The 18,654-nt window shown below is 57.5% G+C and overlaps 6 protein-coding genes across 6 annotated transcripts; 3 read left to right on the top strand and 3 right to left on the bottom strand.

The window, feature by feature from the left end:
* Positions 1-694: 694 nt before the first annotated feature.
* MYCTH_2294863 (glycoside hydrolase family 47 protein) lies at positions 695-3,405 on the bottom strand. Its single transcript, XM_003658684.1, has 2 exons — positions 2,320-3,405; positions 695-2,228 (listed from the first exon to the last, which is right to left on the bottom strand). Exons 1-2 carry the CDS (start codon positions 3,230-3,232, stop codon positions 715-717), a joined length of 2,427 nt encoding a protein of 808 aa, XP_003658732.1. The 5' UTR covers positions 3,233-3,405; the 3' UTR covers positions 695-714.
* Positions 3,406-4,871: 1,466 nt separating this feature from the next.
* On the top strand, positions 4,872-6,019 carry MYCTH_2294864 (uncharacterized protein). Its single transcript, XM_003658685.1, has one exon. It carries the CDS (start codon positions 5,118-5,120, stop codon positions 5,862-5,864), a length of 747 nt encoding a protein of 248 aa, XP_003658733.1. The 5' UTR covers positions 4,872-5,117; the 3' UTR covers positions 5,865-6,019.
* MYCTH_2294867 (uncharacterized protein) lies at positions 6,020-6,985 on the bottom strand. Its single transcript, XM_003658686.1, has 2 exons — positions 6,550-6,985; positions 6,020-6,495 (listed from the first exon to the last, which is right to left on the bottom strand). The coding sequence occupies exons 1-2, from the start codon at positions 6,829-6,831 to the stop codon at positions 6,175-6,177; spliced, it is 603 nt and encodes a 200-aa protein (XP_003658734.1). The 5' UTR covers positions 6,832-6,985; the 3' UTR covers positions 6,020-6,174.
* A 210-nt stretch (positions 6,986-7,195) lies between these two features.
* MYCTH_113886 (uncharacterized protein) lies at positions 7,196-9,065 on the top strand. Its single transcript, XM_003658687.1, has 2 exons — positions 7,196-8,355; positions 8,501-9,065. Exons 1-2 carry the CDS (start codon positions 7,302-7,304, stop codon positions 8,539-8,541), a joined length of 1,095 nt encoding a protein of 364 aa, XP_003658735.1. The 5' UTR covers positions 7,196-7,301; the 3' UTR covers positions 8,542-9,065.
* Positions 9,066-9,503: 438 nt separating this feature from the next.
* On the bottom strand, positions 9,504-12,937 carry MYCTH_2294870 (uncharacterized protein). Its single transcript, XM_003658688.1, has 2 exons — positions 12,478-12,937; positions 9,504-12,414 (listed from the first exon to the last, which is right to left on the bottom strand). Exons 1-2 carry the CDS (start codon positions 12,775-12,777, stop codon positions 9,685-9,687), a joined length of 3,030 nt encoding a protein of 1,009 aa, XP_003658736.1. The 5' UTR covers positions 12,778-12,937; the 3' UTR covers positions 9,504-9,684.
* A 653-nt stretch (positions 12,938-13,590) lies between these two features.
* Positions 13,591-14,682, top strand: MYCTH_2294872 (uncharacterized protein). Its single transcript, XM_003658689.1, has 2 exons — positions 13,591-13,766; positions 13,827-14,682. Exons 1-2 carry the CDS (start codon positions 13,701-13,703, stop codon positions 14,403-14,405), a joined length of 645 nt encoding a protein of 214 aa, XP_003658737.1. The 5' UTR covers positions 13,591-13,700; the 3' UTR covers positions 14,406-14,682.
* The last annotated feature ends 3,972 nt before the right edge of the window (positions 14,683-18,654 follow it).

Here is an 18,654-nt window from a genome sequence, read left to right on the forward strand (position 1 = left end):
ATGGGATTGAAGCTAGCCGTATTCATATATTGCGATAGTCTCTCGACCGGTTTCCTCCAGCGGGATCCGGACGATCGGGATCAGTGATAGGAGTGGGCTTATTCAGCTTTTTGTTTCGACAAAGTCGTGCTCGAGGGCGCACGCGCGGACGGCTCATGGCTTCCTGGCGCCAACCGTGCCGAGCCTCGAGTTCTGGTGAGCCGTGTAAGGCGACGACTAGTCGGGCAGGGCCAGTCCGCTGCGAGTCAGGAAAATTGGTGGTCGTCTTGAGAGAGAGTCAAGAGGGGAGACATGGTCTGCTTATCAGCGGACGCCCTGCCTCTACATCCATTGGCAACCCAGGGCAACTCCACTCCTTGCGGCTGGATTGGCTGCCGGTGGGCCGGTTCGGTGGCCCAGGTTGGTGGCAAGCGGCTTGTCGAGTGCAAATTGAGCCAGACCTGCATTGGGGTCGTCGTGTGGGGTTGAGCTCTAGTGTAAAACGCGTTGTGTGTGCCAGGGGTTGCGCCTCGGGACATTGCCCAATTGACGTCAGCCCTCCTTCTTCCCCCTCCTTCCTCCTCCCCCCCTCTTCCTCAGCCTCCATCCTCCTTCAACAAACAAACGCGTTTTCCGAGGTCTTCAATTCGATTCATATACATTCGCTGCAAGACTTTGTACAGATACGGCAATAAATATGTACTCGTCCTTGACATGACACACATAATTAGTCACTTATTCGATGATCCTCCCTTCCTTATCCCTCGGCTTTCGCTGCCACCCGGTCGAGAATAACGGCCCCATGTCAAAGCGCGGGAACGGGTGCGCCTCGGTGTTGAGCACAATCTTATCCAGCGGCAACAGGTCGTTGGGCGAGAACAGCAGGTAGAAATACTTGAGCGTCTCGGCCAGCCAGAAGCTCTCCATGTTGTCCCTCGTGACGGGCGGGATCTTGTTGGCGTTGGACAGGCTCGTGAACCCGCCGTTGTCGGCGACGGCCGTGTAGTTCATGAAGCTCTTGAACATCTCCCACCCCCACTCGCGGTACTTGATGTCGCCCGTGATGCGCCACATGTAGAACAAGCTCTCGGCCGTCTCGGGCCGCTGCAGGTTGTGGCTGTCGAACGGACGGACCTCGAAGTCCTTGCGCCACTCCGCATCCGGGGACGGGTCGAACTCGTCGGGCGCCTTGTGCGGGGCCGACTCGGGCAGGGGAGGGTTGTCGATCTTGAAGTGGGTGATCTCGGCGGCGAGGCCCGTCGCCATGAACTTGTACATGCCCCAGCACGTGTGCATCAGCTCGCGCGCGAGCTGCATGTCGGCCTCGTCTTGCTCGGTCCAGGTGGGTAGCTTCCTCGCTTCCCGTTCGGTGAGCCCGCCCGTCACCGCCAGCGCGATGGTGCCCGGCAGGAAGCAGACGAGGTGATCCATCTTGGGCGAGAGGTCGCCGCCCAAACCGCCGGGCCGCTCACCGACGATGGTGAACCGGGACGGCTCCGTGTAGGTGATGAGGTGCTTCCTGATGCCCTGCAGCGCCTCCCGCCACATCTCCTGATAGATGGGTTCCTGCTTGTTGGTCTGCAGGTACTGCTTGATCAGGTATTCGTAGTACGAGTCGCCACGGCTGCCGAGCCGGATGTTCTCGCCCTGGAACTTGCCCGTTGTGGCGTAGATGAAGATGGGTACCAGGCCGTCCTTCGCGCCATTGTCGTCCACCAGTTTCATGACCCTCTCGGCCTTGTCCCAATACTCCTTCTCGCCGGTCAGCTTGGCGAGGTACTTGAACTCCAGCTGCAGAGTTGTCGTCTCGGCTGTTGATGACGCCCCTAGGTCAGCATGGGACACGATACCCTTGTACTGTGCCAGATTGACGCTGGCGTAGGGGACCCCGGACGGCGAGTCGAAGGCGGCCATCAAGCGGTCCGCCAGGTCCTTTGCCTTCTCCAGGTACAGATCCTCCCCGGGCTGTCCTGGGTCGTCGTCTGATATTGGGGCCATGTCGGGATACTCGGTCGAGAGGTAGTGCGCCGACAGCAAGCCGCCCAGCATACGAATGGTCGTCTCAAACGTGTTGACGTCCTGGTCCTGATCCCACGTCAGGGATTTGGACAACCACTCGCGCGCGTGCGTCAGCCGGCTGGTCATGTTCATGATCATCAACGTGTCGAGCGAGTCGATGATGATCCACCCCAACCCCTTGGGCGCCATCTGCCGGCCCTTCTTTGACTCGGGATGGAACTCGTCATAGCCTACAGCCAACGGACCATCGACGTCAGCAACTTCACTTGACAACCTTTCCCTCAGAAAGAGAGGAGAGAGGGAAAGAGGGATGAAACCCACCCCAAGCATATCGCTCGTAAGCATCCCAACTCAACTCCATCGCCTCCACCACTCTCTCCCGCCGCTTCGCCCACTCGGCCGCGTTCGCTTCCCCGCCCGTCTCCTGCGCCAGCCACCCGGACCAACTAAGACCTCCGCCGACCCGTGCCTGCTGTCCCGCAAACAAGCCCGTCCACCACGCCAGCCCGGCCACGACCAGCAAGAGGAGGGCGCACGTCGTCCGCTTCCTCCGGTACAGCGGCCGCCTCCAGGCATAGGAGCCGCCGCCCCGTCCGGGCGGGTACATGTACGGCTTGTCCTTGTACATGGGCAGGCCGGCGCGGCTGCCGGGGGAGAGGAAGCCCTGGACGTTGCCTACGAGGGAAGATCGCTGGCGGTTCCTGGAGGAGGCGGCCCAGAGTTGGTCTTCGAGCTGGCGCTGCGGGCTGGAGAATGAGGGTACATTCTTGGGGATGGCGAACGACATGTCCTGTTCTTGGGCCTGCCCACGCTCGGTCTTGGGCGCTAGTTCTTGTCGTGATGGGGAGTCCGCAGGGGCCCTCGCGGTGTGGGTGGGCCGGGCGCTTTCGCGGCGGTGATGCTCCCGGGCTTTAGCTTTAGCTTCGACTTTGGGTTCGACTTCGGGCTTGGCTTCGGGGCCGGGCTCGAGGTGGGCCGCTTTCTCGAGGTCGAGGTCGAGGGTGGTGGCGGCCGCCTCGGTGAAGGCCTGTTGTGCCGAGTGAACAACCTCGCTGGCCTTGTCGCGGAGGTCGGCGGCTGCGGACTGGGTTGCGGTGGCGGCGGCTCGGATGATGTGTTGCAGCGGAGAGGCGCTGCTGTATTGGAGATTGTAGTTCCTGTTGGCCTTCCAGGTGGCGATGGGGGGCCGGTTCAAGGTGCCGTTGCGGAGGTTGAAGGGATCGCGAACGTTCATTGAAATGCTGCTGCAGCCGGCTGGCAGAGCATGGCGGTGGTCACCACCGCGTCAAAAGGAATTCAGAAGAAAGGAAAAATATAAATTGGCAGGCTATCCGTATGCTGCCCCTACTTGGTGGGGGGATGAGAGAGGGATGTTGCTAGCAAATTCACGAGCAGTTACATACGTACTGTACATACGGAGTACAGAATACGTGGAGGGTTCTGACAGCGTTGCACCGGCAGGCACAGTGCAGATCTGTCCCGTGCACTCAAGGGTGCCAAAAGTCCGGCCCGTGCCGTTTTGGGGCGCACGGATCAGCCGGCACCGACAAACAAGGAAGGTCTGTTCGTGTAATCCGTACTCCGATCTCTCTATTTCCATATTCTATTCACTATGTTTGACAGCTCTTGTAAATAGAACACCTGACTAGCCAATTTAAGTAACTTGAGAAATACTTAGTTAATTACAAATTTGCGGTGATTGAGAAAATGAGTGTTCTTTATCTAGCAGACATGCCACATGGTAAAGTTCAAGTTTGCGGTTTGTTATGGCGCCGCGAAGAGAAGCACCGAACCTCGCTCCTGCTTCCTTTCCCTCAGGGGAATATATTCCGAGCTTTATACAATTGGTTCACGTCACTCAGAAAGAACCATCAATCCTCTAGAACGGAGACTACGGGCAACAGGCATTCTCGGGGCTCGCCAGTGATGGGTGACTGCATGCTCCACCGATTCGCTCTCCTCTTAGAGTTAACGACGGTGAAGGCTGGATTGATGTTAGGGCTATGGTCCGACTATTGCTTCGTGACTGGCCAGTGTAGGATATCCAGAGATCCAAACAGCCTCCAAACTTGTTTGCCGGGTGGTTGGAGTGCTATTCCACATCATTGGAACTGTTGTCCAGCAAGACATACCCATTGGTCTGGGGTTATATAGAGCGGTGCGGCTCGGACGATATCCCAGATTAGGGACAGTGAGGTCTCGTTAGTCCATCCGGCCTGAGATTGGAGAGGTACCTGGGCAAGTCATAAATGATTCCGTCTGCAAGGCACGGTTGAGCGGTCAGAAGAGGCGCTAGCTCTCAGATTGTACATAAACCAGCACCACACAACCCACCATATATTACCTCCGTAGTCTTGGGTTCTCCAAATACTTTGGCTCAATCACCGCCACCTCCTCCATTGATGTGTGGGTCTGAGGATTGACTTCTCAGCCTTGAGGAGCTAGAACAGTTTGGATAGCGGTATAAGAATTAAGGATCCCGATGCTCAGGCTAACAGCTAGGGGGCAATGCTTCCTTTGTTCTGGGGTCTCCTAGTCCTGTTCCCTCTTCGTGGCTCCTCTAGTCTCTCCCTGGATTTACTGTTGTTACCAAGACACCCTGAATCCTATCTGTCACATTGCCGAACCACCTGTCACAAAGGCATTTACGAAGTATGGGCCTGGATACCTAGGTAGGTAGTACTATAGTAGCATGACGTCTGGGGGGAAGGTGGGCGCTTTCTCGCGGCTCTCACTAGTTATATGGAACTTGTCTGCTATGCGCCGAGTTCGATTGGGTTAGCTAATTAGTGTGTGTTACGTAAGCCACCCCTCCGGCATCCATCTCCCACAGCACTATGTGGTGGGCTGCGTGACATACACGAGCATGGAAAGAGCAGGCCCGAGTGCGCAAATGATTACAATGAAGATGAGATGACTCAGGCCATGCGGTGACCCAAGGGCTTTTTTTGCCAACTCTTCCTTTCCAGGCTGTCGTCTGATCTCAACTTCCGTGATCTCTCAACTTTTCCTCGGAAGTAGATTGACCTAGGGCCGACCTCTCAAATAATCGCCCTCCTTTACTTTATTATTTTTGGTCGGTGGTGAACTTGACTATGACAAACCAAATAGATTCCAACATGCAACAAGAAAGACACCTCGCCTCCTCCGAATTCCGCTCCTACCCGTACCTCACCCCAGAGGAGTTCACCGAGGTCTGCCACCACCTCGAGAGGCGCTACTGCCAGGCCCGCCTCGGCGTCCAACGGCGACGATGGATGCTGGACACCTTCCGGGCGTTTAACACGGCCGACTTCACCTTCGGCCCGGAGTACGGCACTTACCTCGTGATCCGGAGGCCACTGGACGCCGTCCGGGACGACGAGGGGCTGTCGAGCTGCATGGGTGCGTTCTCTCTGGGCGAGGAAACGGGGGGCGAGGACGATGACAGCGAGATGATGGAGGCCGAGGAAGCCGATCAAGTACGCTACGCTGCACTAGTACAATCGGGTGATGTCCCACCGTGTATGGCTCGGGGAGAGAAAGAGGAAAAGAGTCTTAACGCTCTGCAGGCAAACCACGTCCAGCTGGACGACAGGGACTATCTCCCCCACGGCGCTCGACCGAGACCGCGCGTCCGATATGAAATCATTCTGCACCCGACATACCAGGTGCCCTGCCTCTGGTTCAACCTCCAGGACCTACCCGCTGACGAGGACCCCTTGAACATCGACACAGTGTTCAGGTGGTTAGTGCCGGACGAGTACAAGGCGCCACTGCGGGCTAGCGTGGGGAGAATTGGTGGAATCTCGCTTGACGTGCGTCGCCCAACCCTCCCCTTCGCTTCCCTTCTTATATTTGTGATTTGCCATGTCTTGATGAGCTAGATACTGGCTGTTAACCGGCATTCCGCATGATGGCCTAGACTAACACGAACCATTTTCTTTTCTCTCTCCATCCTGCAGAGCCACCCCTTCACTGGCATGCCGTCTTTCTTCATCCACCCTTGTCTCATCGGCGAGGCCATGGAGAAAATCGACTGCTCCAAGGAGAACTACCTTATGGTATGGCTCGGCTTGGTCGGAGGCTGTGTCGGGTTGTGGGTGCCCCCGGAGATGGCGATGGTAGCCCCACCCGTCGAGATGGCGCCGCGCAGCTCTCATTCATAGGTTCTAGCTGGCTAGCATGGCAGGGGTATCATTCGTCGTCGCTCTCTTCCTCCATCGCCACGTCCTGGTCGCTCTCCTCTCCTTGCTCCTCCTCCTTGTCCTCCTCTCTCGGCCGCTTGACTCCGCGACTCTCGGTGGCTGCGGCATCCGTCATAGGCTGGTCGCCACCCGACGGCTTGGACGGGAGGCTGGGCGCTGTTGTGGTGGGGGCGCCAGGTACGGGAGCATTGAATATGCTCTGTTGGAGGTCGGTCACTTCAACTCGGGCTGCGGATGATGCCGCGGGGATCTTGAAAGTGCCGTCGAGCTTTGCGATGATATTGGACTTTGACTTGGCGTAGGATATTTTCTGCTCATGTTAGCGATGCTGCCTTGCGGTCTTGAAGAGAAGAGAAATGCTCACCATCTCGCGCCCAAAGAATTCGAAACCGTTCAGTGCTCTCATCGCCTGGGTTGCTGTTTGGATGTCCTTGTACACGATGTGTGCCTGACCGCGCATCTTCATCGTCTTGAGCGCGACCACGTCCAGAACGGAGCCGTACGTGGAAAACAGCATGTAGAGCGCGGTCCGCAGGTCTTCCTTTTGGATCTTGGCCGACGGGAGGTTCGTGACGTAGAGGGTTTGATTTGGCGGCACCGAGGCCACCTTTGCTGGCAGTCCCGGCGGAGGCGCGCGCGCAGCCATTGTCGTATATGCTCTGATCCTCCTCTATCCTGTCTAAAAGGGCTTGGTTTTAAGCGGTTCTCGCCAATTGTGCATATAAGGCGCAACAGCTGTTGAGGTGTTGGTTCGATGTCGTTGTCCCGTCGCGTGTTCTCTCAAGTAATTTTGAGATGCGCTGCTCAAAAACTGGAGACCAAGAGACCAACCAAGATTCCGCCCTCCACAGCAACACCAGGGGGGTAGATTTAGGCGAGACAGGGTAGTTTGGGGGAGGGTGAAGGGGGTCGGGGGGGCTGACCCCACCAGCAGCTGCTCCCCCACTGCGTCAACGTCAGCGACTTGCTCAACAGGTCTCCAAAGTTCCTTCTTCCAAATACTTACATCTCACAAACCAGCACCGAAACCTTCTCCCCCCCTCCCCTTTCCCAACATCCGAGCGGACAGCGGTAGTAGAGAGCTACTCCTATCGCAATACCGACCGACGATCAAAGATGGCGGCGCCCGAGGTCCATCACCTGTTCCACAATCCGATTGCCGACCACTCGTTCTCGGCCGATCGTCAGACGCTCGCGGTTGCGCGCGACACGACGGTCGAGCTCTACGGCAGGGTCGGAAACGCATTCAAGCTCAAGGACGAGCTCAAGGGCCACGACAAGACGGTGACCAGCATCGACATCGCCCCTAACTCGGGCCGCATCGTGTCGTGCTCGCAGGACCGCAACGCGCTGGTCTGGGAGCCGACCCCGCAGGGCTACAAGCCGACCCTCGTCCTGCTGCGCATCAACCGCGCCGCCACCTTTGTCCGCTGGTCGCCGTCCGAGACCAAGTTCGCCGTCGGCTCGGGAGACCGCCTCATCGCCGTCTGCTACTTTGAGGAGGAGAACGACTGGTGGGTCTCGAAGCACCTCAAGAAGCCGATCCGCAGCACCGTCACCACCCTCGCCTGGCACCCCAACTCGGTCCTCCTCGCCGCCGGCTCGACCGACGCCCACGCCCGCGTCCTCTCCAGCTTCATCAAGGGCGTCGACGCCCGCCCCGAGCCCACCGCCTGGGGCGAGCGCCTCCCCTTCAACACCGTCTGCGGCGAGTACATGAACAACTCGGCCGGATGGGTCCACTCCGTCGCCTTCTCCCCCAGCGGCGACGCCCTGGCCTTTGCCGCCCATGACAGCAGCATCACCGTCGTCTATCCGAGCGCCCCCGAGCAGCCCCCGAGGGCGGTCATCAGCATCAACACGCAGCTGCTGCCCTTCATGAGCCTGCTCTGGAACGGCGAGGCCGAGATCATCGCCGCCGGGTACGACTGCGAGGCCTTCCGCTTCAACGGCGGCATCGACGGCTGGCAGCTGACCGGCGCCATCGAGGCCAAGGGGCGGCCCGGCGGCCTGGGCAGCCAGCGCGAAGAGTCGGCCTTGAACATGTTCAGGCAGATGGATCTCAAGGGCAAGGTCAAGGACGACACGCAGCTGAAGACGACTCATCAGAACACCATCACAATGATTCGTCCGTACGAGACGGCCGGGGGCTCGGTGCGCAAGTTTAGCTGTAAGTCATTCTTCTTCTTCTTCTTCTCCTCCTCCTCCTCCTCCTCTTCTTCTTCTTCCCTGTTTTATTTATTTCTTTATTTGTTTACTTTTTGTTTTCCATTTTCACCCTTCGGCTTTTGTGTTCCGCAACTGACTAGATCCAGCGAGTGGTGTCGATGGGCGCGTTGTCATCTGGACGGTGTAAATATACGTTTTTAGACGCCGCGCCTGTAAAATCAAAAACGTATTTCTACTGGTCTGAGACACCACTTTGAACTCGCTCTTGTCATTCTCGGGGTGAATCGAGAGTCAATAGCGTCGTTCCGATTGGCAGTGCAGGGCCTGCCGGGGGCTTCCCTCCGCTCCTTGTCTACAAGTGTTATTTGAAGGGCAGGTTTGCGAACGATGGGGCAGGCGGTTGTGTGAGGTCGTTGGGGAGAGATAGTGGATTAGGGGCGGTTTGAAAACTGGTTCCCCAAGAGTTGGTTGGGATAGGACCTCGAAATATTCCTCGTGGTCCTTTGCTCTGAAACGTTGCCTACGACTGCCGGCTTGGCAATGGAAGTGCCTAGTCCGTCTCTGCGATGGCTCAAGCACCCCTGAGTAGCGCACGCTCACCGCACTGCTATGAACTCATGGGACGGGAATACATACAATCTAGGACGCCGTGGCGAGGCCCGCGGTTTACTCTACCACCCTCTGCCGAACTACGCGCTCTCTTTCCCTCTGTCCTCCAGCAACACAGTCATGGGGCTCCAAAACGTAAGCAGTAGGTACCTGCACGTATCCAAAGACGTCGGATTACCTACGAAGAAAAAAAAAACGTGTGTGCCTGGATGGTCACCAGGAGGTGCGCTCACAAACCAGCTAATAAATAATACGTACTGGGAGTGCCTCCAGCCCTTTTCCTCTCGGCCCCCCCCCCCGGCCAAGTGTTACACACGCGCTGTCTCTCTCACTCCAAAATTTCTTCGGATAATTATCTGAGTACGAGAAAACAGGGAATCTGAAAATTAAACAGGGACAAAGGGAAGAAAAAAAAAGAATGAAAAGGAGGGGAATCATCTCGTCGTAACATGTCTCGCACCCGCATGCTCCATCTCTGCCAACGCCAGAGCGCCAAAAACAGAACACTTCCCCGTAGAGCAACAATAACAACCACCACCATCAACAACAACAACAACATTTCGAGAAGCAGATTAGCCGCCCTCACCAACCCCCCCCCCCCCCCGGGCAACCTCCCACAATTCCCCGGCACAAGCGGGTATGAACACTGAACTATCATCAGAGAGAAAGCAAGCTGCGGTGGGCATGGACCGCCGGGTTGCCGCCACTGTGCGAAGTAGCACTACCTGTCCCGTCGCCTCTCGTCCACGTCCTCACCGATGATTCCCGGCCGGCGCGGGTCGACCATGGCCGCCAGCCGCTCGTCTCCGCCCCGGGCGCCGATCGTGACCCAGACGTGCTTGGCGGGGATGGGGACGCCGCGGGTCTCGCGGACGCCGGTCCAGCGCAGCCGGCGCTCGCGGCTGAGGTCGCTGTTGCCCAGCCCGCCGTTGGCGGTCCACTCGCGGACCACGTCCCGGACGAACTCGATCTTCTTGCGGAACTGGTTGGCCGCCGGTATGTCGCGCAGCTCGGGCGGGATCACGGGCCTGCGCCGGCCGCTTCCGGCAGCAGGAGCAGCAGAAGAAGAAGAGGAAGAAGAAGAACCGGTCGAGGGCGGCTTCGCAAAGTTCAGCAGAGTCTGAAGCGGGTACGACAGCACGGAACGGTCATCGAGTGCCGACTCGGCCAGCGAGCCGGTCTCCTCCAGGCGCCGCGCCGCATCCTGCGGCAGGTGCCAGAAATGGCACCACACGCCCGCGGGGTCGAGCACGATCTTGGTATGGTCGGGGAAGTTGAATTGCGTATGGCCGTCGGCGAACATCCAGCAGCCGACATCCCCGAAGCGTTGATAGAAAGTCACGACGTCGGGTGGCGCTGCGGTCGGATCCGTGATTGTCGGGACGCGGATGGCCGGTTCGGCTTCCCCGGACTCTCTGGACTGGGTCAAACCGTTGTTGTCCATCTCGCGGCCGTATGCGATCATGTAGTTGGCAAACTTCTTCCATAGGACTATGCGCTCGCGCTTGCGGTGATCGTAGATATCGCGCCCTGCCGAGAGCTTGCCCACCGTGCCGTCGGGATTGACGGGGAGCATGAAGTTCTCGGGTGGCACTCGGACGCGCGAAATGCCCTCCTCACCGTTGTTCTCGTAGAAGTAAATGCCCTCTTTCATGGGCACGATCTGGTGTCGGGCGCTGTAGGTCGGGTCGTCCTTGCGCATGCAGTGCTGCTCGGCGCCGTGCACAAGGAGGCAAGCGGGAGGAAGCATGCCCGGGTTGGGACCGTCCGGCGCCGGGATGCTGCGGAGAATGCAGCCAACGCTGCCGTCGTTTAGGACATACCCAAGGCCAAATTTGTTTGTGTAGTCAACCCATTTGACCACGATATGTGGGGGGGCCGGAGTCTTGTCTCTTGAAGACATAAGCGCCATGGTACGAGCATTGAGTGCCCTCTCGAGCTCGGCCTGCAGTTTCTGGAGACGCTCGAGAACAACATCTGGCTGCGTACCAGGCACCTTTTCTTGGTACTCGGATGGGCTGAAGAGAGATAGCCTCTCTTCCTGTCGCTTCTCCCTCGTGGAAGCCGACCGCCGCAGAGGCGGAGCATTCTCCTCTGAGGTACCGTTGGCTTTGGTTCGTGTCGAGGTAACCTGGCTGCGCAGGGTGCGGGTGGTCGTCCTCGAGACCGGGACAACCTCCTCCGAGGAAGGCTGAGATTCTGCAGGGGCCGTCTCTCTCCCCGGGCGTGGTCGCAAGGCCACGGTCCTGGCAGCCGGCTCCGTCACGGTCTTGGACCGCGAAATGCCGGTTGTAGAGGTAGGTCGATGTTGCGCCCTCTGCTGTGCCGCAAAGCTCTGTGGTGGAGCCCGCAGCAGCAGTCCGGTTGTGGGTTTCTGAGACAGCGCGCCCTCCGTGGAGCTCCTCAACTCACTGTCCCCGAGGCTCGTGGTCTCGTATGTCTGATCGGAAACCTGCGACGACTGCCGTTCCATCTGTTGAGCTGCGAGTCGCGCTTGGAGCTTCTGCTCGTTCTTGACCTCGTCAAATGGGCGGTACACGACGCCCTCCGCCAGAGGGATGACGGGGGTCAGGCCGTTCTGCTCCTCTTCCGCCATCTCCCTCCAGATCTTCCTGAAGACCAACTGTGACTGGCTCCACGGGCCAACACCACACTCTCGGCACATCTCCTGGACGTTGCGAAGGTTGAGTGATTGGGTCTGTGAATTGAGAGGCTCGTAAAAGGCCGGATTTTCCGGCGCGGCTTCTCGCAGCTTGTAGTTGATTTCGGAAGCGACTGGCATGTATCCGGACGTAAAGAAGGGGTGTGCGACAATCGTGTCGGGGTCGGGCCTCTTTTCGGCGTCCTGGAGCATGGTCGCTACGAGGTCCTTGGCTTCCTGGCTAATCACTTTGGATGAGGTCTCGGGTGATGGCCACTCGTAGTCGCGGTCTCTGGCTCGGCGATAGATTTCGTCGGTCGTCGAAGATTGGAACGGGGGCTTCGATGTAAGCATGGCAAACACAATGATTCCCAAACTCCAGATATCAACCATGTGGTCGTGACCCTTCTTCCCCTTCTCCAAGATCTCGGGTGCAATGTAATTGGGAGTCCCGCACAGCGTCGTTCGCCGCATGACCTGCATGTCCTTGCCCGTAAGAAGCAGGGCTGCGAGACCAAAGTCTCCGATCTTGGCGTTCATGTACTTGTCGAGAAAGATGTTGCCCATCTTCAGATCCCGGTGGATGATGCCCTTGGCGTGCATGTACTTGATGGCGCCGGCAATCTGCACCGTGTAGAAGCGCACTTCGGCCTCAGTCAAGCCCTTGCGACGCTTGACCATGTCCATCAGCGAGCCGTTGGGGCACAATTCCAAGACGAGGTAGGTGCAGTTCTCAAATGTAAACGCGCGATGGAACTGGACAATGTTTTGATGACGCATCTTGGAGTGGATTTGCAGTTCGGTTTGGAACTGACGTCGGCTGTTAGCTCGATATACCAGAGGGAGTGAGTGAGAGAACAGCCACAAGCCCACCTTCTGTTCCATCTTGGTTGGCATCTTGCTCTTGACGATCTTCAGGGCGACGCGCTTCGATGCACCTGCAGCTTTGCCTTCGTAGCAGATGGCGAAGCCGCCCTTCCCGAGCAGCTTGCCAACCTGGTAAACGACCCCATCCTTGCAGTCGGAGCTTGGTGGCTCGACGACGTTGTTGGGAGGCGGTGGCGGGTGCTCCTTATCCTTGCTTGTCTTCAGCTGCGCGGCAGCTTTGGTCTTCAGCTCGTGCGCTCGGGGGGGCCGTTGGGCATTAGCATCCCTAGGGGACAACGCCTCCATGTCGACACCCTTCATGCCCTTCGTCGCCTTGGGTTGGTGAATTTCGAGAGTTGAGACGGACGTTCAGCTACCGATCTCGTCGCCGAACAGAAGCACTGGTCTGCCCAAGCTCTGTTTACATCTTAGCATCAGTCGCATTTCCGAACGCCTGATTGTGGAGGTATCGATCCGGCCAGCAGCCAACATTCTCTCAAACACTCCCAATCTTTTTCCACCTTTTTTTTTTTTCTCTTGCAAGGCAAAAATGCAGGCGCACGCTCAAGTGGAGGCAGCAACAGGAGACCAACTTACGTCTCGATAGCTTGTTTATACAATGCAACTCCCGATGATCATCGAGATGTAACACAAACGGGAGTCGCAATTGTCAGACGCTGACTGCGACCGGCGAGCGAGAAGGAAGGGTTGTCGATGAATCCAAGCCGGCGATGCTGGTGACGGAGATCGTGTGTGTCGGTCCAAAAGATGCAGTGGGGAATTGACTCCAAAGCGTGTTCACTTGTTTCTCATCGGGGTTACTAGAGCAACGAGGACAGGGGAATGGGATTAGCTTCCCGGACCCGCATAGCCGCAAGCCGCCAGGAACCGGGACCAGCGTTGCACCTCTTCGCCGCCCCGCCAAAGCCGCCAAAGCCGCCAAAGCCGAAATGACTCCAGCTCCAACGTCACCGTTGAAGATCTACAAAGTCCACTGCCTGAAGAGTAGATACGGTCGGTAGAAGTCGAAGACAACGCCCAATTTGCACGCTGGAACCAATTTTTGGTGTCTGCACACCCCCCAGCTTCGGTACTCCGGCCCTAGCAGCGGAGCATACATAGTACACTGCCGAGCTACCACCAATCCCTCAACGAGCTCTGTTTGACCCGGGTTGACTCGGCGCAGAACGCCGGCAGACCGAGCTCGACGCTAGACAACTCAGGTCGTCATGGTGGCACTACCGCTGTTCAAGCTCGCGTCGCTATTCGTGCGACACGTTTCCAAATACGGCGCGGTTTGTCGACTTCCTCAACCCGCACAGCCAAGCTCCCCGCTGACTTAGGGTGTCTCGCAGAACCACATTAAGCACCAGGCACACGAGCACCCGCGGTTCCGGGCCTTCGCTGCACGGTATGGCCAGCTAATACACCAACTCAACATGCGCTTGTCGGTCGCCGTGTTGCGGAATAAAGACGCGGAACAACGGGCGAAGGAGAAGGCCGAGGCGCCCACGGTTAAGACTGAGGAGCAGGTCAAGAAGGAAGAGGAGCACCTTGCAAAGTATGGGACAACCGCACGGGCGACGTTGAAGGAGCCGTCCGGGAGCGTGTGGAGGCGCAAGTTCAGGCCGCTGCCCGAGGCCAAAGCGGTCGACCTCTTTGCCGACGTGATCGGAGACACCTTCATCCTTGCGGTCGCCGGCGCGTTGGTAACCTACGAGTATTGGAGGTCTTCGCAAAAGCCGGATAGGAACAAGGAGATGATTGAGGAGCTCCAACGGCGGATGGAGGAGCTGAGGATAAAAGAGGAGGAGCTCGAGGCCAGGGAGAAGGCGCAGCAAGAACGGGTCCAGTTGATCGAGGAGGCGTTGAAGGCATTCAAGGACCCAAAGACGAAGAGACCGCTGTTGGAGACGCCAACCGCGGCTGCGTGAGGCGGGGATTTTCCTCCGGAAATCTTCCGTTGCCTGATTCGACTGTAATATCATGGTTTAGAGGACTCCCTTGTGGGATTCCGTTCGAGACGGCGCCAACCTGGTGCCTTGTCGAGGCGAGGAAGGTGCGAGGGTTCTCGCGAGTTTGAACGGCCCCTCTCAATATCAATCTGGAACTGGAAACTAAATGCGATAGAGAGTACCTACCTTACCTGATTTAGATACCCTAGCAAATACCGAATACCACTCCTTATATTTTCCAACCCAACCTGCGAACCCGGCCGACTGGCACTATGAACTACCCAAACGAAGAGCCTGCAAAGAACTTGGTCTGCTCTGGCCTCAGGCAGCGGGCCCCATGGGCATCAGTCGCAACCCAGCTTTTACAATCCGACGGAAGACGATGGAAAGGTGTGGTGAAACGGTTGAGTTCGATGATATATATATATACGGAGATTCGAAGGACTGATAGCTTTGCAGAAACCATTCTGGGGACCCATGACATCGCTTTGAGCACGCACATCCCGCACTCGGGAACCCACGAAGCGTGCAAGCTCCTTCTCCTCTCGCCAGAGGACCTTGCCGACCAGCAAACCCTCGCCCGGATCCGACTACTGCGTGGCTATTCCGATCACCAGAATGCAGCCATCGTATTCCTCCTCCATCAGCAACACGCCAAGGGAGCGGCAGTTCGGTCTGCGATGCAGTCCTTCAGTGACCTTCAAATCAAGTAACCACACTCCCTCCCCCTCCACCCCAAGCCGCCCCCCCCCCCCCAAAAAAAAAAAAAAAAAAAACACCAAAAACATATTTCCTACCGTTCTCGCGCTCACCACCCCGGAAATTTATCTGTTTCCTAACCCCTCTGGAACCGGACAGACTGCTCGAGCACGACCTGCCCCTGCCCATAATCCCACTCACCTCTCCCCCGGACTCGGACCCCGCCGCCCTGCTGCCGACCGCCCTCCGCGCCTTCCAGTCCGGCCTCGCGTCGGGCAGGAGGAGCGTGGCGGCGACGGCTGGCGCACGAGGTCCCGCCGGCACCGGCGCCGGCGCCGGTGTCGTCGTACCTGCTGCTGCCGCAGGCCTCCCTGGGCGGGCCGCGGAGATGCTCGGCGCGAGGTGGCCTAGCCTGCGGGAGCTGCTGCGCGAGATGGCGACGGAGGAAGGGCGGGGCGCGGTCAAGGATGCGATCGTGGGCGAGGAGGAGATGAAGGAGGAGGATGGGGAGGCGCTGGTCGCGTTTTGGCAGTTCGAGTTTGCTACGGGTTGAGTGGGCGGCGGTGACGGTGGCAGTGTTGGTGATGAGGTGAGGAAGGTGTGGAAACCGGTAGTGGGCAGCGGCTGAAAGCACCGTTGTTTGCTACACCCAACGCTGTATCTATCTACTTCACATACATTGTGCGCCTTACTTACTTACTGCTGGTGAAGACGCAAGAGATGGGCATAGGCTTTATTTAGTACTTTGGCGTTGATGGAGTCGGTGTTAAGGGTGCACGCGGGCTTACATAACGCAGGAAGGCTGGGCTGCATCATGGAAAGGTGGGCTGAGGATAGGCTGGCATTAAAATCGAACGAGTGGCTATGTGCAGAACTGCTCTCTTAACTTCCCCCCCGTACGATGAGCCTGGAGCCGCATGTGGCGGATGAACGGTGGCACACATGGAAGCGAAGATCTCGAAAGCATTAACTTGCTTAAGTGGATGGCAGGCTTGATGTGTCTCTCCGCAAGCCATCAAGTGCCAAAAATAGGATTTCTACAACGGTAAGGCTGTAAGCTCAAAAGGGACGTGACGTGGGCGTCATGCAGCTGCACATGCAAACCATCGACAGATAATACTGTGCCAAATCGGTCCAACAGCTAGGCTGTTTGTCACAAACCCCGCCCAGAGCACCAGAAACTACTTCCCTTCGTTTATGGTAAACCTTTCATGCTCCAGGTGTGATCAGGCGTGTCCGCACCTTCCCATTCCCCTAACGGGTTGTTCCCAAGCTCTCTGTCGAGAGAGATGGGTGAGGGCCGAAAACCCCGCTTTGACTACTCTCGTACAAGACGAAGCCGAGACCAAGAAGGGATGCATATATCTCGCTCGCCACTTGTTAGGTTCTGTGCTTGCCGAGAAGCGAGGCAACGATGGTGGCATTGGCATCATCAAAAGCAGAAGATAGCTCGTTTTGTTCCCCTCCCGGCGTGCAACGCGGGGCCTTGGCCTGGATATTGGGGGCACCGGGGCGGCCCTTAAAAGAAGAGAATGGGGTCCCCGTCGACTGAGCCGCCGGGCGGTGTAACGCTAAAAATAGGCCCGGTCCGATTGATGCGTGGTGATGCTCAGCGAGGGGCTTTCAAAGGGCTTGGGAGGCTATCATTGGATCCAAACGATACCTCTGCAGGCGAGCCGGCCAATGGCTGGCAGGAGCTGTCTGCGTCCATCCATGAATTGTATGTATGTATGTATGTACATACCAGATCGGGGACCATGTGGTTCGATGTGCAGCTGCAAGAAGGTTGGGACGGACCGGTTGGAGTCTAGTGTATACAGTACTGGGTTCTAACCAGATAAACGGACTTCCTTTTGCATGGCAATTAGCGTATGCTTTGCAGAAGGGGTACTACACTAAGAAGGGTCCTACACGGCAATGCCTCAGCAGTACCATTCAGAGCAAGAATAAAATGTATGTATCTGGGCACCTCGAAGTCATTACTGTAGGGCCGTTGGCCCACACCGAGGGAGATTTTGTGTTGCTCCTGGAGTCGACTCTCCACGCAACAGTAATGATACCAGATCATAATCGTCCGATTGAACAGAACACCCACCGAATGTCGAATTGATTCCGTTATGATCAAGCCCGGAGCATTCTTCTGGTTGGCCGCCAAGATCGTGGATACCCATCTACACTACCCCGTACTCCGTTGCTACAGGATTCGAGTCGTCTTTGATCCCGTCTCAAGCGTGCCTCAGCCGAGCGACCAAGCCGCCAGCTGAGCGGGGCCAGGTCTCAGAGTTTACAGGGACATTACAGATCATCGTGACTTGTATGCCGGGAGCCTTACGGCAGTACAATGACATTGAGACCCAAACTTCTAAGAATACTGATGCAGCAATGTGAAATACTACGGGAGTAACATTCTTAGAATCTCTGTGAAAGAAGCCGGAAACTACCTACTCCGCTCATATGGTGCATCTGGTGGAGGAAGTCGCATTCCCAGCCATCAAAAGTTCCGAGGCGCCTGGGGAGAAAAAAAGGGAAGGAAGGGGAGGGGGTTTACGCGGGCCGGGCAACGGTAAGACGACTCGCCAAGCTCGGTGTGACGCCTGGTCGTGACTTACATTGCAGGCTCGCATACCTCATTGGCTGGCACAGGGCGGTTGCAAGGCTCGGCACGCACGAATCACACTTCCCAGACGGGCAGTGGACCTTGTACTAGTGTACACTCTATAAAGTTCGAACTCGCCAAAACCTGTGCCAAATGAGAGTGCGTTCTCCAGCTGGACATTTCTCTTGCGAAGCGAGAATGTTGGGGAAAAAATAGCCCAGATCAGTGGAAATTCGAGAAGAGAAGGACGCGAAGCTCTATGGCCTATCGGGCGAGCATGGCGCGTAACACGGAAGTCATGAAGCCCGCCCACACCCATGCTCTGATCCATTACCTAGTCCACAAGCGAAGCACACCCGTCCCAGGTACACTACCGCCCCCGGCAGCGGCCGAGCTTTTCAGGTGGGGATGCTACCCCTGCCCCTGTCACATCTGAACCACCCCTGGCAGGTCCTCTCAGCAACCTCGCCGTTCTTCCCGCTGTCCTGCGCAATGCGGGGAGACGCTGATGAGGCGGTCCCGGGCTGTGGGCTGGCTTTTTGCTCATGATGCAGCATTGTTTCCGTTCCCGATTTCGCTCACCTTTTTTGTACTCTTCCCCCTCCCCCCCTCTGTCTTCCCGTTACGTTCTTCCCAGAAGTCTTTTGTCGACGAACAGGGGCCGTGGATATCTCGAAACGTTCTGGGCGCAACCTTTCTCTATCCCCCCCCGGTCACTTCTTAAACTTCACAGGGTCCCGGATGTCTGCGTCCCCCGCTTCGCTCAAACATTACCTCCCCCTAGGCAACGTCTGATCTCCATCGCGACTCAATGCGAGTGCTGCCCAGCCTCACCCCATACAGCCCTTGACACCGTCCAAAGAGCCCTCGGCTGATTCAGGATCCGGCCCTTTACTGGCATACCCATGACCGCCTAGCCCTCAATCTGACGGA

This window comes from Thermothelomyces thermophilus, chromosome 1, assembly GCF_000226095.1.
Source record: "Thermothelomyces thermophilus ATCC 42464 chromosome 1, complete sequence".
Lineage (NCBI taxonomy): Eukaryota > Fungi > Ascomycota > Sordariomycetes > Sordariales > Chaetomiaceae > Thermothelomyces > Thermothelomyces thermophilus.

Excerpts from the sequence above, each read along its gene's own strand:
- MYCTH_2294863 (XM_003658684.1), bottom strand. The coding sequence starts at position 3,232 with ATGAACGTTCGCGATCCCTTCAACCTCCGCAACGGCACCTTGAACCGG. Across the intron at positions 2,229-2,319 it reads TTACGAGCGATATGCTTGGG|GCTATGACGAGTTCCATCCC; the intron begins GTGGGTTTCATC and ends CGTTGGCTGTAG.
- MYCTH_2294864 (XM_003658685.1), top strand. The coding sequence starts at position 5,118 with ATGCAACAAGAAAGACACCTCGCCTCCTCCGAATTCCGCTCCTACCCG.
- MYCTH_2294867 (XM_003658686.1), bottom strand. The coding sequence starts at position 6,831 with ATGGCTGCGCGCGCGCCTCCGCCGGGACTGCCAGCAAAGGTGGCCTCG. Across the intron at positions 6,496-6,549 it reads AATTCTTTGGGCGCGAGATG|AAAATATCCTACGCCAAGTC; the intron begins GTGAGCATTTCT and ends TAACATGAGCAG.
- MYCTH_113886 (XM_003658687.1), top strand. The coding sequence starts at position 7,302 with ATGGCGGCGCCCGAGGTCCATCACCTGTTCCACAATCCGATTGCCGAC. Across the intron at positions 8,356-8,500 it reads CTCGGTGCGCAAGTTTAGCT|CGAGTGGTGTCGATGGGCGC; the intron begins GTAAGTCATTCT and ends GACTAGATCCAG.
- MYCTH_2294870 (XM_003658688.1), bottom strand. The coding sequence starts at position 12,777 with ATGGAGGCGTTGTCCCCTAGGGATGCTAATGCCCAACGGCCCCCCCGA. Across the intron at positions 12,415-12,477 it reads CAACCAAGATGGAACAGAAG|TTCCAAACCGAACTGCAAAT; the intron begins GTGGGCTTGTGG and ends AGCCGACGTCAG.
- MYCTH_2294872 (XM_003658689.1), top strand. The coding sequence starts at position 13,701 with ATGGTGGCACTACCGCTGTTCAAGCTCGCGTCGCTATTCGTGCGACAC. Across the intron at positions 13,767-13,826 it reads ACGTTTCCAAATACGGCGCG|AACCACATTAAGCACCAGGC; the intron begins GTTTGTCGACTT and ends GGTGTCTCGCAG.